This window comes from Megascapheus bottae, chromosome 16, assembly GCF_031878675.1.
Source record: "Megascapheus bottae isolate mThoBot1 chromosome 16, mThoBot2.hap1, whole genome shotgun sequence".
Lineage (NCBI taxonomy): Eukaryota > Metazoa > Chordata > Mammalia > Rodentia > Geomyidae > Megascapheus > Megascapheus bottae.
In genome coordinates, this window is record NC_143524.1 from 5117599 (window position 1) to 5135415 (window position 17817).

Below are 17817 nucleotides of genomic sequence, written 5' to 3' on the forward strand. Positions count from 1 at the left end.
GACGGATGCGCAATCGGGGACCTGGCCGCCGAGATCCCCCCACCCAAATAAAAACCAAGCCCCGGGGCCTGGACGGCGGCGGCCCGCGCCGCTCCCGGTCCTCCACCGCCAGGTGCCCCGCGCAGCCGAGCCCAGCGGAGCCGGGGCCCGTGGCTCGCTTCTTCCGTGGACTAACGTCCAGAGCCAGGGTGGGGCCGCGCTGCTCACATCTGAAGCCCTGATCGCGGGGGGGGGGGTATTAAATGTTAATGGAACCGATTGTGGGGAAAGCCATCTGATAAATGAATGCACCCAGTTCAAAAGTCAGGAGCCAGCCAGGCACTCGGAGACTGGAATCTGAGAATCAGGCTTCCAGGCCAACCCGGGCAGAAAAGTCCGGGGGGGGGGGGGGGCCAGGAACTGAGGCGTAGCTCCCTCCAGGCAGCCTGGAGCTGGCAAAGCCAAGTGGAGAGCACAGGGCCCTGAGTTCAAACCCCAGGACTGGCCGAAAAATAATAATAATAAAAAAAATCAAACACCTTCTCTGAAAAAACGAGACCTAAAAGTAAAGATGAAGTAGTGTGGTTCAAGTAAAGCACCCTGGGCTGTGAGTTCTCACACATCTGGTTGCAGGTAGCATTCTTTCAAAAGCAGGGCGGCCATCGAGCCCCTGGAGAAGCTGTGGAGGCCGCTGGTGAGGAGAGGATGGCAGCTGGGAGACGGATGCCTTCCTTCTTGAGCGAGAAGTTGTCCAGGGGCCTTTCTAGTATGTCCCGTGAGAATTCTGTCACTCACTTCCTGGCATCACTAGAAGGGGCAGGAGCTCTTGCCAGAGGCTCTAAGCTCTAGTTTTCATCCTCCCCCCTCCTTCCTTTCCAGGGATTCTGTCTATCTCAATCTTCCCTGTCCACTCTCCACTCAGATCCTGGACTCTTTTCTTTTCTTTCTTTCTTTCTTTTTTTTTTTTTTTTTTTTGCCAGTCCTGGGCTTGAGCTCAGGGCCTGAGCACTGTCCTTGGACTTTCTCAAGGCTAGAGCTCTACCACTTGAGCCTCAGCACCACTTCCAGCTTTTTTTCTATGTATGTGGTTCAGAGGAATTGAACCCGGGCCTTCCTGCATGCTAGGCAAGCACTTTAACCACTAGGCCAATTTCCTGGCCTCTTTTTGCTTTCTTTACCCTCTTTCTCTTTCTCTTTCTTTCTCCTTCTCCTCTTTCTCTTTCTCTTTCTCCTCTCTGTCTTTCCCTCTCCCTCCCTCCCTCCCTCTCCCTCACTCCCTTCGTCTGGCTGGTACTAGGGCCTGAATTCTAGGCCTGGTCTTAGCCTCTCTGGCACTCTACCACTTGAGCCACAGCCCCACTTCTTGTACTCTGTGCCTGGGTGCTGTCCCTGAGCTCTTCAGTTCAAGGCTAGTGCTCTACCACTTGAGCCAAAGCACCACTTCTGGTTTTCTAGTGGTTAATTGGAAATCAGAGTCTCATAGATTTGTGTACCCAGGCTGGCTTTGAACTGAGATCGTTAGATCTCAGCTTCCTGAGTAGCTGGGATGACAGGCGGGAGCCACCGGAGCCCCCATTTTCCACTTCTGTGGAAATCAGAGGTAAGAGTCTCATAGACTGTCCTACCTCGGCTCAGAGCTCAGCCTCCTGAGTAGCTGGGATTGCCGGACCCCACAAACGCCCATCAGTATCCTGCTTTCTTAACCCATTCCTCCTTCATGTTCCAAGTAGTAGTAGGGATAGCTACAGAGCAAATTTCCTTATTATGTGGAAAATGACAGTGCAGTTCAGTAATAAAGAGGGAGTGGTGGGGACTGTGGAGGACACACCCGTGCACAGGCAGTCACAAGCCTGTGGTTCAGGTATGAAAACCTGGCCACATTTGTTACATTTTTCTTACATAAACACACGCACAACTACAAAAGTGGAAGTCCAGATTTGTATGTGAAACTTTTTTTTTTTTTGTCAGTTGTGGGGCTTAAACTCTGGGCGCTGTTCCTGAGCTCTTCAGCTCAAGGCTACCACCCTACCCTGGAGCCACAGCCCCAATTCCTGTTCTCTGGTGGTTAATTGGAGATGGGAGTCTCCGGAGACTTGTGTCCAGGCTGGCTTTGAAACAGGATCCTCAGACTGAGCCAGGAGTGTGGCCTAGTGGTAGGGTGCTTGCCTAGCATGCACAAACCCCTGAGTTTGATTCCTTGGTACCACATACACAGAAAAAGCCAGTAGTGGTGCTGTGGCTCAAGTGGTAGAGTGCTATCCTTGAAAACGCTCCAGAATAGTGCCCAGGCCCTGAGTTCAAGCCCCAAGACAAAAAAAAAGACAAGCAAGAGTATAAGGCCCTGAGCTTACGGGCCTCGTTCCACCCCAATAAATGAATAAACTGGGCTAGACCTATAAACAATAGTAAAATGACATGATTGTAAAAGGATTTTTTTTTCAGAGTGAAGAACTGGCAGAGGAAGAAAAGGATGATAGGAGATGAGCCTGATAGATGTACATTAATGGGCTCGGAATGTGGCTTAGTAGTAGAGTGCTTGCCAAGCAAGCATGAAGCCTTGGGTACAATTCCTCAGTACCAGATAAACAAAAAAGGCCGGCAGTAGAGCTGTGGCTCAAGTGGTTGAGTGTTAGCCTTGGGCATAGAGAGCCTCAGGGACAGAGCCCAGGCCCAGAGTTCAAGCCTAAGGATCAGCAAAAAAGAAAAAAAGAAAAAGGCACATTAAAATACTGGGCATAGCTGCCTGTAATCTGAGGTACTCAGGAGGCTGATGTCTGATGGTCAAGGTTCAAAGCCAGCCTGGGCAGGAAAGTCCATGAGACAGACACTGTTTGAAATATTTTTTGTTGGTTGTAGGACTTGAATTTGGGATCCTGAGCAATTTTGCTCAAGGCTAGTGCTCTACTATATTGAGCCACAATGCCACTTCTAGTTTTCTGGTGGTTAACTGGAGATAAGTGCCTAGGTCCTGAGTTCACACCCCAGGACTCACACAAACACACAAAAAGTACAATATATATATGAAAATAGAATGAAATTCAGGGGAAAAGGGGATTAGGAGTTTGGCCTAGTGGTAGAGTGCTTGCCTAGTATGCCCCAGAATTGGAAAAAGAAAAAAGAAAAAAAGAAAACTCAAAAAACATATTTAAAAAATTGTTAAAAAAAAAAAGAAAGAAAAAAAATTCATGGGGAGGCGGGCGGGCAAAAAAACTAAAAAGTAACTGGGCGCCAGTGGCTCAAGCCTGTAATCCTAGCTACTCAGGAGACTGAGATCTGAGGATCAAGGTTCAAAGCCAGCCAGGACACAAGAGGACCTGAGATCCTATCTCCAATTAACCTCTAGAAAAATGGGAAGTAGGGCTTGGCTCAAGGGTAGGGTGGTAGCCTTGAGCTGAAGGGCTCAGGGACAGTTCAACTCCATGACCAAGTTCAAGCTCCATGACCCACAAAAAAAAAAAAAAGGAGGTAGGTAAATTTGATTAAAGTACATCATATGCATACATGTAAATATCAGCATGAGACTCTTTGTGCAATTAATGTATGCTAATAAAAAACTTAAAACTTGCTCAGGGTTGGTAGCTCATACCTATACAATTCTAGTTACTTTGGATGCTGTTAAAAGCCAGCCCATGCCCAGTGCGGTGGCTCACGCCTGTAACCCTAGCTACTCAGGAGGCTGAGATCTGAGGATCAAGGTTCAAAAGCCAGCCCAGGCACAAAAGGACCTGAGACTCTTATCTCCAATTAACCTCTAGAAAACAGGAAGTGTTGCTGTGGCTCGAGGGTAGGGTGTAGCCCCTCAGGGAGGGGCCGGGAGTTTGGCCTAGTGGTAGCATGTTTGCCTAGCATGCACGAAGACCCGGGTTCGATTCCTCGGTACCACATACATAGAAAAAAGCTGGAAATGGTGCTGAAGCTCAAGTGGTAGAGCTCTAGCCTTGAGAAAGTCCAAGGACAGTGCTCATGCCCTGAGCTCAAGTCCAGGACTGGAAAAAAAGAAAAGCTCAGGGATAGCGCCCAGGCCCAGAGTTCAAGCCCCATGACCCCAGCCAGCCTGCACAGACAAGGCTATGAGGCTCTCATCTTCAGTTACCTAGCAAAAAGCAAGGCTAGAGACATGGTTCAAGTGGTCAAGTGCCAGCTGAGCAAGCTAGAGACCCTAAGTTCAAGCCTCAGTACAGGCATAAAAACAAAAATAGATTGGGTCAAACAAAACACTTGTGAGGTTCTGATTTGGTCTTCGGGCTGCAGTATGGTGGCAGTGGAGTAGTGCTAGCCTTAGCTCTGAGTGCCATCAAGACAGGAGCCTCCACTGACCTCATTCGTAGACATGAAGCTGGCTAGGTGTCATCTGTCCTAATTCCATTAACAGATATTTTGTGGGTTCCTACTAGGTGCTAGACTCTAGATTCTGTGACACAAGGCAAAGAAATAAGGAAAGTATGCCACACGGGCTGGTTAAGTGATGGTGGCCAGTGGGGGTGCCAAGATGGCAATATGAGCTCAGCCAGCTGTGCTGACGAGGGAACCAGTGTGGCCAAGGCCCTGACTGCATGCTGAAGGCAGGAGAGGCAGGGCCACCATGGCTCCCAAAGCCACCAGACTTACTGCAGGGTGAATGGACTTGTGTCTGTTGGGGGAATCGAAAGACTAGTGATGGAGCTATTGCAGCGTTCTGTGTACAAGATGAGGGTGGTGGCCTGCAAACAGCCAGGAGGGCCTGAGTGGACATATATCCATCCCCCACCCAGTTCTGTTCCTGGAGCTTGAACTTGGGGCCTGAGCACTGTCCCTGAGATTTGCTCAAGGCGAGTGCTCTACCACTTGAGCCAAACTTCACTTCAGCTTCTGGTAATTTATTGGAGATAAAGATGTCACAGTTTTCTCCCTAGGCTGGCTTCCAACAATGAGCCTCGGATGTCAGCCTCCGGAGCAGCTAGGATTACAGGCGGGGGCCGCTGGTGCCTGACTTTAGTGGACAGCTGTTGCTGGAATAAGAGGCAGAGCGTGAAAGAGGAGTCACAGAGGAGGAGCATGTGCACAGATGTGACACTTAGCTCCCATCCGGAGGCTTCCGGAGACTAAGGTGGGGTTTGGGTGCTGGGGGAGAAGGCTGAAACCAGCCTTTTCTGTTTCCAGGAAAAACTTCTAGGAAGCCAGGCTGGATGGCATGGGAAGGGAGTCCTGGAGACTCAAAGGCTCATGGGACAGGTGCTGAAAAGGCACTCAGGGAAGGAAGGAGCCCATTGCAGGCGTTTGTAGTGTCTAGGAACTTGAGCAAGGCCCCTTCTTTCTCAGAGCCCCAGTTTCACCTTCCTCTGTGAATTGGGGTTTCTAATTTTTTTTTTCCTAGACCTAGGTCTTGAACTCAGAGCCTAGGCACTGTCCTTGGACACTTTTTGCTCAAGGCCAGTCCCCTGCCACTTGAGCTACAGCACCACTTCTGGCTTTTTCTGAGTAAGTGGTACCAGGGAATCCAACCCAGGGCTTGGTGCATGCTAGGTGAGCACTCTACCACTAGGCTATGCTCCCAGCCTGGGGCCTCTGATTCTAACCCTGCCTGCAGCAGTGAAGCAGCCACGGATTAGCCAGGCACCAGTGGCTCACCCCTGAAATCCTAGCTACCCAGGAGGCTGAAATCTGGAGGATGGAAGTTTGAAGACAGCCAAGGCAGGAAACTCTCTGAGACTCTTTAAAACAGTCAAAAGCCCGAAGTGGAGCTGTGACTCAAGTGGTGGAGGGCTAGCCTTGAACGAAAAGGCTCAGGGATATCACTCAGACACTGAGTTCAAGTCCCAGTATTGGCACAATATTGGGATGACGGAGTTGTTACAAATTGGCTTTTGCCCTGAAGTCCTGGCGAGGGGACTGGGCTTTACGGTAGACAATTGAGTGAGGCTTCTAGTTGGCTCAAATATTAGCTGACTACTCCATCTCTTGGGGGAATTCCTGCCTCATGCCTCTCAATTTTCTGTGTGGGAACAGGGCCTCTGGAGACTGTTAGAGGGGGCCATACCCGTCGTGGTAGAGGAGGTAGCTTTGTATTGTCACAGACTGTGGGGCGGAGGGAGCCAAGAAGTAGGATTGGCCATATCACAGCCCAGTGGTTGGATACTAGAGCCCTCTGCTTCCAAGTGCTCAAGGCCTGAAACAGGCTCACTGCACTGCCTCCCCATTTCCTACTCTCATGTCCACCACCGGATCCAAGCAGCTCCCCTGGCAGTGCCAAGCCATAGCTCACCTGTCCCCAGCCCCAAAGCCAGCCCGCAGTTGTGAGAACTCATGCCTCACCAGTCTCCTCTCCAGCCCCGATACGCTGGCATGCCAAGCCCACTTACCTTCTCTTTCCCTCTGATCTCTGTCCTCTGAGCTGCTAAAGCTCTGTTCTAGCTAAGCCCCTCCTGGGGCTCCTGCCTGCCACAGTTTCTGCTGGGTGACAAGCTTCCTCTTCCACTCAGGTTCCAGTCATGTCCTTTCATCAGAGGCCCCTCTGATGCCGAGCTAAGTCCCTGCCCTGACTTGAGTCTGTTTTCTTGGCAGTGCTTTTCATTGTGACATTTGGGTTGTTTGTTGAATGTTTCCTATCCACCATTGATAGTTCTATAGGCAACAACATTTTAAATAACTTATTTTTAATATAATTTACATGTAATTAAATTCATTGTTTTATAAAGAATACAATTCAGGGGGGGGAGGGAAATGGGTACCAAGACATGTGAAAGAGTATCAATGTATGTGAATTAATGCACCTTCTATCTGGCAAATATCATGTAACCCTTTTACTAATTACAATAAAAAAATAAAAAAGAATACAATTCAGAGGGCTGGGAGTGTGGCTAGTGGCAGAGCGCTTGCCTAGCATGTACAAAAACCCAGGTTCGATTCCTTGGTTCCACATACATAGAAATAAAAACTGGAAGTGGTACTGTGGCTCAAGTGGTAGAGAGATAGACTTGAGAAAGCCCAAGGACAGTGCTCAGGCCAAGTTCAAGCCCCAGGACCGGCAAAAAAAAAAAAAAAATATATATATATATATATATATATACATACACACACACACACACACACATACGCACAGTTCAGTAGGTGTTATTCACCTCAAAAGAAAATCTGGGGCTAGAAGTATGGCCTAATGGTAGAATGCTCAAGCCCTGGGTTTGATTCCTCGGTACCACATACACAGAAAAAGCTGTAAGTGGTGCTGTGGCTCAAGTGGCAGAGCTCTAGCCTTTAGGAATAAGTGTCCAAGGGCCGGGAGTTTGGCCTAGTGGTAGAGGTTTTGCCTAGCATGCACGAGGACCCGGGTTCAATTCCTCAGCACCACATACACAGAAAAAAAAAAGCCAGAAATGGTGCTGAGGCTCAAGTGATAGAGTGCTAGCCTTGAGAAAGTCCAAGGACAGTGCCCAGGCCCTGAGTTCCAGCTCCAGGACTGGCAAAAAAGAAAAAATATATCTATCTGGGTGCTGATAGCTCATACTTTCCTAGCTACTCAAGAGGCTGAGATCTGAAGATCAAGTTCAAAGCCAGCCCAGGCAGAAAACTTCGAGTCTCTCTTATCAAGTGAAGCTGTGGTTCAAATGGTAGAGCGTTCGCCTTGAGCAAAGAACGTAGGCATAGTGCCCAGACCCTGAGTTCAAGCCCCAGGCCTGGCACAAAAACAGAAACAAAACAAAACAACTGGTGCGCAGGAGTACGCGTCACCCTGTGTTCTCCTCCACATCAGTGCCGGCAGGCATGGCCCATCCGGAGACCTTGACCGCCCAGGCGGCTGGGATGGCAGGCCTGTGTGTCAGGGCTGCTTGAAGAAGAGCAGTTCCACTTCTTGGGAACTCTGGGACTTTGTGCAAATGCAAATGATTGCTTCTCTCTGCTCTCCCACCCTGAGTACCCCAGCTTCAGGGAAGCTGTCCTGGTTCTGAACTCACCTGGGGTCATAAAGTACCAAGAAGGAGGAAGCGAAGGTTGACAGAGGCCATGCTGACGGAGGCTGGGCCAGAGCCAGCGTTGGCCTCCCTGACCCTCAGAACAGAGGCCAGCCTTAATAATGGTTCCTGGCTCTGGCAAGTGGTGAGACAGCCATGCGGTTATCACTCCCCTCCCCTCCTCCCCTCCGGGCCTCAGACAGGGAGACCAGACAGGCTCCACTCCCTCCCAGGCTGCTCTCATCCTGGCCTCTTTCATCTTAGGTTTAATTAGCCTGGCGCCCCACCCCACAGCCCTTTAGGCAGGAGTCATCACTCCCATTTTATAGATGGGGAAACTGAGGCATCTAGAGGGAAGTGGCATAGGGCTGTCGCCTGTGAGTCAGCTGTGGAGCCAGAGCCCAGAGGAACTGGGACCAGGCCTTCTGGCTAGACCTGTCCCTCCCGGTGGCATCCTGTCTCCATCCCTCCCACCCCGCCTGCCCGGCCCTGGCAGCCAGGCTTCGCTCCCGCCGTCGGCCGCACGAGGGGGCGGAGGATGTGGGGCAGCCCGGGGGAGGGGGGCCAGGCTGGCCCGGCCCGCACGGGGCGCAAGCGTTTCATCTTCAAAGCGGCTCATCAGGGCCAGAGGCGTCAGGCTGGTGAGGTCTGGACGCCGAGGGTCTGCGCTGGAGACCAGCGGTCGGGGGGCATCGGCAGCCCGGGCCGCCGGGACATCAGGAGACCCGGAAGGCCGGGCTCGGGGCCTGCTCGGCCCCAGGTCTTGGCTCCCGGGCGGTGTGTGGGCCCCGGGGTCCCGTTCCCGGCCCGCTTCCCCGGGGCTCAGGGCCCTGCCCCGCCTGCTGGACGCCAGCAGGCCCGCTGGACCCCTGCTGGCCTCGGGCCAAGGTCAGCGGCGACCACCCCGCCACCAGCCCGGCTCCTCGCCCCCAATCCGTGCGCACTGGGGGCCGAGGTGGCGTCGGGGACGCGAAGCGAAGCCCCGCGGCGCCAGTCGGACCGGTCCGGCGGCGGCGGCACGCTCCACCCGCGGCGCCCCGGCCCGCGCCCCGCGCGCCCCCCAGCGGCTGCCCGGGAGCCGCGCGCCGCCCGCGTGCGCCCGGGGAGCCCGGCCAGCCCGCCGCCGCCCCTGCGCGTGCCCGCGGCGGTTTCGGGGAAGGGGGCCGGCGCGGCGGACAGTTACTCAGCCCCAGCGAAACCGGCGAGTCCGCACCTGCCGGGCGGCAGGCGGGGCAGGCGGCGCCCCGTTACGCCCCGCCCGCCCGGGGCCCGCCGCCCACGCGCCGCGGACCCCGCCTCGCGCCTCCGGCCCGCCCTCCCGGAAGGAGCCTGCCTGGCCCGCCGGGCGCCCGCGGCGGTGAGTCAGCCGGGGAGAGGCCGGCCCGTTACCGCGGCGGCTCTGCGGTCTCGGGCCGGCGCGAGCGCGCGGGCTCCGGAGCTCTGGGCACGCGCCCGCCGGGATCGCCGGCGCCTCGTGGCCCCCGCTGGGCCCCCGCCGGGCTCGGCCGGGTGGTCCCGGGTGGTCCTGGGTGACAGCGGCCCCCGCGCGCCCCCTGGCGGCCGCCTGACGCCGCCGCTGTCCCCGCAGGTCTGCGAGCCCCGCCATGGGGCCCCCGAACCGGGACGCCTGGGCCCAGCGCCTGGGCGCCTTCCGAGACAGCCCTGCCGCCTTCGTGGCCGGTGCCGAAGCGGAGGACCTGGGTCGGGACCTGCTGAGGGACCTGAGAAGTGAGAAGCTGAGCGAGCCGACCAAGGTAGGCCCCGCGTGCGCCCGGTGCCCGGTCACCCCGCGGAGCCCCGTCTCCATGCCTCCCCCGAATCCTCCACCCCAGGTTTCCCTGCTGGCCCTGAGCCTGGAGTACGCGGCGCAGCTGTGGCCCGACGCCCCTGCGGCAGAGGCGGCCGCCACCTCCCTGTTGGACACCCTCGTTCTCCTGCCCCCGCGACCCTCACCCCTCCGACGGCCCCTGTTGCTGGCCGCCACCACAGTCCTGGCGGTCGGAGGCGCCCTGGGCCCCGCCTCGGGGGCTGCCGGCCGGCTCCTGCCCTTGCTGCTCGGCCTGGCCTGCGGCCGAGACGTGGGGCGAAGCTTCGGCCCCGCCGCGGAACAGCGGGCCCTGCAGGCCACGGCGTGCGAGTGCCTGCGAGAGCTGGAGTGCTGCCAGCCCGGGCTGCTGGGGGCCGGCCTCGGGCCACTGCGGGGCCTGCTGGGGCGAGGGGGGCCCGTCCAGCCCCTCAGCCTGCTGCTGGCGCTGGCGCTGCGGAACGCACTGGCGGCCCGCGGCAGGTCTGGGGCTGGTCTGCACGGCCTGCTGCTGGCAGGGCTCTCCTCGGGGGGTAGCGCCTGGGACTGGACGCTAGCCAGGGGAGACGCCTGCCTTCAGCCCCAGGCGCCCTGCTGGCCAGCAGCTGAAGGGCAGCAGAGCCCTGCGGTGGGAGAACCGAGCTCCGAGGACACCCAGGATCTGAGGGCCACGGTGGCCCAGCTGCTGGACACCTCCTACCTGCTCACTCCTGTGGCCCAGGCCCAGCTCCTGTGGCTGCTGGGTTGGGCCCTTCGAGGTTTGCAGGCTCAACCACCGGTGCTCTTCAAGCCACAGCTGGTTCGCCTGCTGGGAACAGCGCAGCTGGCCCTCATGCACTCTATTCTGGCTCTCAAGGCAGCTTTTGGTGAGGCCCTGTTCACTGCCCAGGATGAAGCCCTGCTGCTCCGCCGGCTCACCCTGGCCGCCCAGCACCCATCTCTGCCTCAACCCACGCATCTTTTTTACCTGCACTGTATTCTGACCTTCCCTGAGAACTGGCCACTGGGTCTGGAGGGGGAGGAGGCTGCCCCCCTGCTGCTGGGACCCCAGCTGTGCCACGGCCTCATGCCCAGCCTCCTGCATGAACCCATGGCCCTTCTGGCCCGCCTGCATTTGCTGTGCCTGCGCTGTGCTGAAGATGAGGAAGAGGACAAAGGCAGAGTTCAAAGCCCACAGCAGTACCTGGAGGAGCTGCTGGCTGGCTTGCGGCAGAGGGCAGCTCTGGAGGGTGGTCCCCGGGCACTGGCCACTCTCTGTTTCCAGGCCTCATACCTGGTTGCCAGCTGCCTGGCCAGACAACCCACTGTGGTCACACCTTTGATCCATGGACTGGCTCAGCTTTACCAAGCTCGGCCTGTGCTTGCATCCCACTTTGTGGACTTGTTGGATCAGGTGGGGCCTGAACTCAGGGAGCCCCTCCAAGAAGTGCTAAGGCAGGAAGTGGTGTCTCGGCCAGTCCGGGCTGAAGTTCTTCGCTGGCATCTGCAAATGCTGGCAAAGGTGGCAGAAGGGGATGCTCAAAATGCCACCCTCAGATTCCTACAGGCCGCAGCTGTCCACTGCACTGACTGGGGTCTGCAGGAGGCCCTTCTGGGGGTCTGCCGGGTCCTGCTGCAGACGAGTGGAGGTGGTGGCCTGGCTGACTTGCTGCAGTTGTTGGCCAGGCAGCTTGAGGACCCTGATGGGCGGGATCATGCCCGTCTCTACTACATCCTTTTGGCCCATTTGGCAGGGCCCAAGTTGGGAATGGCCCTGGGCCCCTCACTTGCTGCACCTGCACTGACCTCATCATTGGTGGTGGAGAATCAGGGCTTTACAGCGACACTGATGGTCCAGGAGACCCTGGCCCCAATTCAGCTGAGCCTGGGGCCCCGGAGGCCAAAAGGCCAGTGGCCAGTGCTGCAGCTCCAGGTGGAGACGCGGGAGCCTGTCTATTCCCTGGAGCTGCGCTTCCATGTGGAAGGACAGCTCTATGGCTCCTTGGCGGCTATCCACGTGCCCTGCTTGTATCCCGGCCGTCCTGCCCGCCCTCTGTTCTTGTCCCTGCAGCCTCGATGCCCAGTCCCTGCCCAGCTGGATGTCCAGGCTCTTTATACGACACCTGCTGGCCTCACATGCCACTCATGCCTGCCATCCCTGGCCGTGAGTTTTGCTGACCTCTTTCTGCCCTTTCCCCAGGCTCCCAAGGGGTCTGAATCAAACTTCTTTGAGGAGCTCTGGGACTCTTGCTTACCAGAGGGTACAGAGAGTCGTGTGTGGTGCCCACTTGGGTCACAGAGCCTGGAGACGTTGGTGGCCCACCACCTAGCACCCTTCGTCGTGGTGGCTCAGCCTCCCACCAGCTACCACATAGCTGTCCGCCTGCCTCCGGACTCTAGGCTGCTGCTGCGGCTGGAGGCGGCCCGGGAGGATGGCATGCCTGTGGCTCTGCGGACAGATGACTGGGCTGTGCTACCTCTGGCTGGTGACTACCTCCGTGGGCTTTCAGCCTGCTGAGTGAGCCCTAGGGGGCCAAGTGGGACAGGAGTGTGGCCCTTGCAGGGACTGACCTAAGGGGTGCTGCAAAGGGCCCAGACCCCTGGAGCTTCTGTTCCATAAAAACCTGTCATTGCCAGTAACACTCATTGGGCTTCTTTACTCTTGTACCTGATAGGAACAGGCTCACTGGGGTGAGGTCATAGGCCCCAGGAAGGTTCTAGACTAGGGCTGGGCATTGGTGGCTCACAAGTGGAACCCTTGCTGCTTAGGAGGCTGAGATCTGAAGATTGAGTTTCAAAGCTCTTTGTTAGCATCTGCAAATGCTGGCAAAGGTGACAGCAGGGGATGCTCAGAATGCCACCCCTGTAGATTCCTACAGGCTGCAGCTGCCCACTGTACTGACTGGGGTCTGCAGCAGGCCCTTCTGGGGGTCTGCCGGGTCCTGCTGCAGACGAGAAGTCTGTGGGACACGTCTCTCCAGTTAACCAACAAAAAGTCAGACCTAGAGCTGTGGCTCAAATGGTTGAGTGCTAGCCATAGAACATGTAGGCCAAGTTGAAGTTCCAGTACTAGCTGGCACACAGAGGAAAGTTGTAGATGAAATCCGAGAAGTGGGGTACTATAGCTCCTTTCTGCTCAGGCTGTGTCCAGAATCTCTGTTCAGGAGACAAGAAAAATATCCTTGCAGAGATCTAGTGAAGATCACTGGGGAATTCGGGGGTGGGGGGGAGGCCTCGGGCTGCTTAGCTGGGGGTGGTGACTTCATCCTGCACAGGCTGCTCAGGCTGGATGGGATGCTAGCCTAGCAGCCTGGACCAGCAAGAGGAGATGCTGTCAGCATCTCTGTACCTCCGCACACTGTGCTGAGTGGAGCCTGCCAGGAAGGGTTTGGGGCAGAATGGGGACAGGATCTTGTTCAAATCAAGCTAGCTTTTCCTAGCCTCGGCCCTCAGCAAACCCAGTCTGTGCTTAGGAGTTTTCTCACATTAGAATAGCTTGTGCTTCCCCCTCGTTTTTTTTTTTTTTTTTTTTTTTGGCCATGACCTTTGAACACTGGGCCTAGGTGCTGCCCCTGAGCTCTTCAGCTCAAGGCTAGGGCCACTTTCTAATACAGGAAAAAGTCAAGATTTAGTGTATCATGGTCAGCTATGGCTGCTAGTCCCCAGACAATATTTTCAAGCACAATGCTTCATGTCAACCTTGTAACTGCTTTCAGGGCCTCACAGATTAAAAAAAAAACCCTGTAAGCCAAAGGGGTTCACTAAGGTCAGGAGCTGATGGGGAATCATAGGTTATCATTCTGTAGCAGCTTTCCCTGACCACACATGGAGCAGAGTCTGCAGGGACCACACAAGACCCCTCGATTCCTTGGACACCACAGGCAGCAGAGCTGAGTGGGAATGAAGTTCAGCTGAGCCCTCCTGGAGGAAGGGGTTCTTCTGGGGCCCCTGTACTCCCAGCCTGCAGGTTTCTTATGAGCCATTCTTGCTCTCTTGGCTGGTACAGACTAAGAGAGGAACGAAGGGCAAGGACCAGTGGGAGTGGTCATGGGTCAAGGTGACAGGCAAGTATTAAGTTGTAGCACTAACTTACTCTCTCACCTGGCAAGCCATTACCAAGACAGAAAGTAGGCAGCTCAGGAAACAATCTTCTCCAGGTATTTTCAGGAGAAAAGATGTAAGACCAACCATAGGCACTTTTATTGATTTTTGCTGGTCCTAGGGTTTGAAGTCAGGACCTGGTTGCAGTCCCTGAGATTATTATTATTTTTGCTAGTTCTGGGGCTTAAACTCGGGGCCTAGGCACTGTCCCTGAGCTGCTGCTTCTGCTCAAGGCAGGCATTCTACCACTTGTGGATTCTTTTTTTTTTTTTTTGTAGTTTATTGAAGATAAGAGACTCATGGACTTTCCTGTTCAGCCTAGCTGGACCCATCAAGCCCTGGGGAAGGCTGGAAAAGTGGGCTTCTAGGCCACTAGCACTAAGAGTATTGGAACTAACTGCCTTGTTTGCAGTGCTGTCCCTCTCAGCACCAGGAAGGTAGACCTGGTGGGGGGGGGGGAGTGGACTGGTGTCACTGCCTCTTGACACAAGTCAGAGACCTGGTACTATTGTAGAGAGGTTGAACTGTCCAAATTTGAGCCTCTGCCACCAACAGCCTTGATCTGGTCTACGTACTGGTGAGATGTTTCCCAGGAGAACATTAGTGACAACGGTGTCCGGAAATGCAGACATGTTCACACAGCTGCAGAAAGTGGTGTTCATCCTGAGAAATTAAGCCAGGTACTGGTGGCTCAAACCTGTAATTCTAACTACTCAGGAGGCTGAGATCTGAAGACTGCAGTTCAAAGCCAGCCTGGGCACTAAAGTCTTATCTCCAGTTAACCACCAGAAAACCAGAAGTGGCGCTGGGGCTCAAGGGGTAGAATACTAGCCTTGAGCTGAAGAGCTCAGGGACAAGGCCCAGGCACAGAGTCCAAGTCCCATAACTGGTGGGGGTGTGTGTGGCCAGAAATGGCATTGTGGCTTAAGTGGTAGAGTGCTAGCTTTGAGCAAAAGAGGCTTAGGGTCAGAACCCAGGCCCAGAGTTCAAGCCCCAGGATTGGAGAGGTGTGGGGGGAAGCGCCAATTTCTCCATATAAGGACTCATTATCATCTTTTTTTTTTTTTGCCAGTCCTGGGCTTGAGCTCAGGGCTTGAGCACTGTCCTTGGACTTTCTCAAGGCTATGTGGTGCTGAGGAATCGAAGCCGGGTCTTTGTGCATGCTAGGCAGGCACTCTACAACTAGGCCAAACTCCCGGCCCCACTGTCATCTTTTTGTTCCATGAGTTTGTCATTTTATTCATCCACTGTTCCAGTGCTGGACACCAGATGACCTCCACTTTTTTTCACCAAAACAGTCTACAGGCTCAGTCCCACAAGACTGCCAGTCTTCTTCACCTGCTAGTTGCAAGTCCCAGGTTATGATCTATGATTCTCACTAATGGGCTGTCGATTGGGGATTCAACGACTACTTCTGGGTTTAATGGTTTCTAACAAGGTTTATAGAAAACCAAGGAAATACTACTTAACTTTACCAGTTACATTTTTGGAACACATCTGTAATCCCAGGACTTGTGACTGGGCAGTTTTGAGGCCAGCCTGGGTGATATAGAGAGACCCTCTACATTCACCAGTGAACCCATCAGGCCTGGTACTCTCAATTGTGAGATTATCAATTGAAATCATAAATGCAGAGGTCTGGAGGCGTGACTCAAGTGGTAGAGTGCCTCTTAGCAAATGCCAAGCCCTGAGTTCAGCCCGAATACTACAAACAATAGAATCCCAGCAAAATTCATAAGACTAATAAGCATTTATAGCAAAATTTCTTTTCTTTCAGTCTTGGGGCTTGAACTCAGGGCTTGGGCACTGTCCCTGAGATTCTTTTGCTTGAGGCTAGCACTCTACCACTTGAGCCATAGTGTCACTTAAGGATTTTTCTGTTTATGTTGTACTGAGGAATCAAACCCAAGGTTTCATGCATGCTAGGAAAGCACCCTTACCACTAAGCTACATTCCTAGCCCCAAGATTTCCTGGTATAAGATTAATATAAAGAACAAGCAGGGGGGCCAGGAGTTTCGTTTGGCCTAGTGGTTAAAGTGCTTGCCTAACATGCATGAAGACCCGGGTTCGATTCCTCGATACCACATACATAGAAAAAAGCCAAAAGTGGTGCTGAGGCTCAAGTGGTAGAGCTCTAGCCTTGAGAAAGTCCAAGGACAGTGCTCAGGCCCTCAGCTCAAGCCCAGGATTGGAAAAAAAAACAAAACAAAACAGGAAGTGGTGGTGCATGCTTGTATCCCAACTGCTTGGAAGGTAGGGCAGGAGGCTAGTGAGTTTAAGGCCAGTACAAGTCATGCATTACCCCGCACCTATTAGAATGAACAGACTCCAAAACACTGACACCACCAAAGGCTAGCAAGCTGTGGAGCAACAGGAAGTCTCAGTCATGCTGGTTGGAAAGTGAAAGGTAGGCATTTTGGAAGCTAGTTTGACAGTTTCTTACAAAACTAAACATGTTCCTACCGTATGAACCAGCAGTTGTACTCTGATATTTACTCAAACAACTTGAAAGCTTATGTCCACATAAAACTTTTATATGGCTGGGAATGTAGCTTAGTGGTAGAGTGCTTGCCTAGCATGCATGATACCCTAGGTTTGATTCTTCAGTACAATGTAAACAGAAAAAACTTGGAAGTGGCACTGTGACTCAAGTGTTAGAGTGCTAGCCTTGAGCAAAAGGAGGTCAGGAACAATGCCCAGGCTCTGAGTTCAAGCCCAAGGACTGGCCAAAAAAAAAAAAAAAGCCAAAAAAAATGTCAGCCACAGTGGCTCACACCTGTAATCATAGCTATTCAAGAGGCTGAGATTTAAGGATCAGGGTTCAAAGCCAGTCGGAGCACTAAAGTCCATGAGACTATTATCTCCAATTAACCACTAGAAAGCCAGACGTGGTGCTGTGGCGCAAGGGACAGGGCAGTAGCCTTGAGCTGAAGAGCTCAGGGACAATTCCCAGGCCCAGAGTTCACTTCCCATGACTGACAAAACAAACAAAAAGCCCAAAACCTTTTACATACATAATAGATTTATTCATAAATGCCCAACCTCAGCAGCAACCAAGATTTCTTTCTGTAAGCCATGAGATGAGCAGGTTTGCTCTGCTACCTACTTTTTGTGTATGACTGTGTGTGTGAGGCTGTGTATGTGTCTGTCTGTTGTGGGGCTTGAAACTCAGAGCCTGGGCACTGTCCCTGAGCTTTTGTGCTCATAGCTAGTGCTCTATCACTTGAGCCACAGCTTCATTTCTGGCCTTTCGGGGTTAATTACAGATGCGCATCTCAAGGATTTTTCTGCTTATGCCAGTTTTGAACCGTGATCCTTAGATCTCAGCTTTCTGAGTAGCTAGGACTCCAAATATGAGTTACCAGTGTCCAGACTGTCAGGAAATACTTTATCAAATCTTAACTTGTAAGGACAAAAGACTAGATGGAGGTTCATGCTGTAATAAGTAAAAAAATAGATGCTACTGAAGAAAGATGAAAATTTATTTTTGTCATTTGGACAATATTCGTGTTTTGTGGATGTTCAGAGCTGATCCAGAATAGTTTAGTTTGTGTCCTGCTCACTTAAGATTCAAAATGAGGGGCCGGGAGTTTGGCCTAGTGGTTAAAGTGCTTGCCTAGCATGCATGGAGACCCGGGTTCGATTCCTCGGAACCACATACATAGAAAAAAGCCGGAAGTGGTGCTGAGGCTCAAGTGGTAGAGCTCTAGCCTTGAGAAAGTCCAAGGACAGTGCTCAGGCCCTGAGCTCAAGCCCAGGACTGGCAAAAAAAAAAAAAAAAAAAAAAAAAAGATTCAAAATGACCTTTCCTAAGTTGATGGCCTGTAAAACTGTTTAAGAGGACACAAGAAGAAGAAGAAGAAGAAGAAGAAGAAGAAAAATACCAGTATTTGGAAGAACGACAACCCCATGATAAATCCGAGAAAATAAGGTGAAAACTGTTAGGAACAACAAAATCATATTCAATAGGAATCTGGTTAAATGATATATACAAGATTTGGATGCTGTGGTTGCTTTTCATTTTCAAA

General features: G+C 53.4%; 1 protein-coding gene across 1 annotated transcript; it reads left to right on the forward strand.

Moving 5' to 3' along the window:
• The first annotated feature begins 9508 nt into the window (after positions 1-9508).
• Ap5b1 (adaptor related protein complex 5 subunit beta 1) lies at positions 9509-12327 on the forward strand. The gene is made up of 2 exons (XM_090347345.1): positions 9509-9658; positions 9737-12327. The coding sequence occupies exons 1-2, from the start codon at positions 9509-9511 to the stop codon at positions 12203-12205; spliced, it is 2619 nt and encodes an 872-aa protein (XP_090203471.1). The 3' UTR covers positions 12206-12327.
• The last annotated feature ends 5490 nt before the right edge of the window (positions 12328-17817 follow it).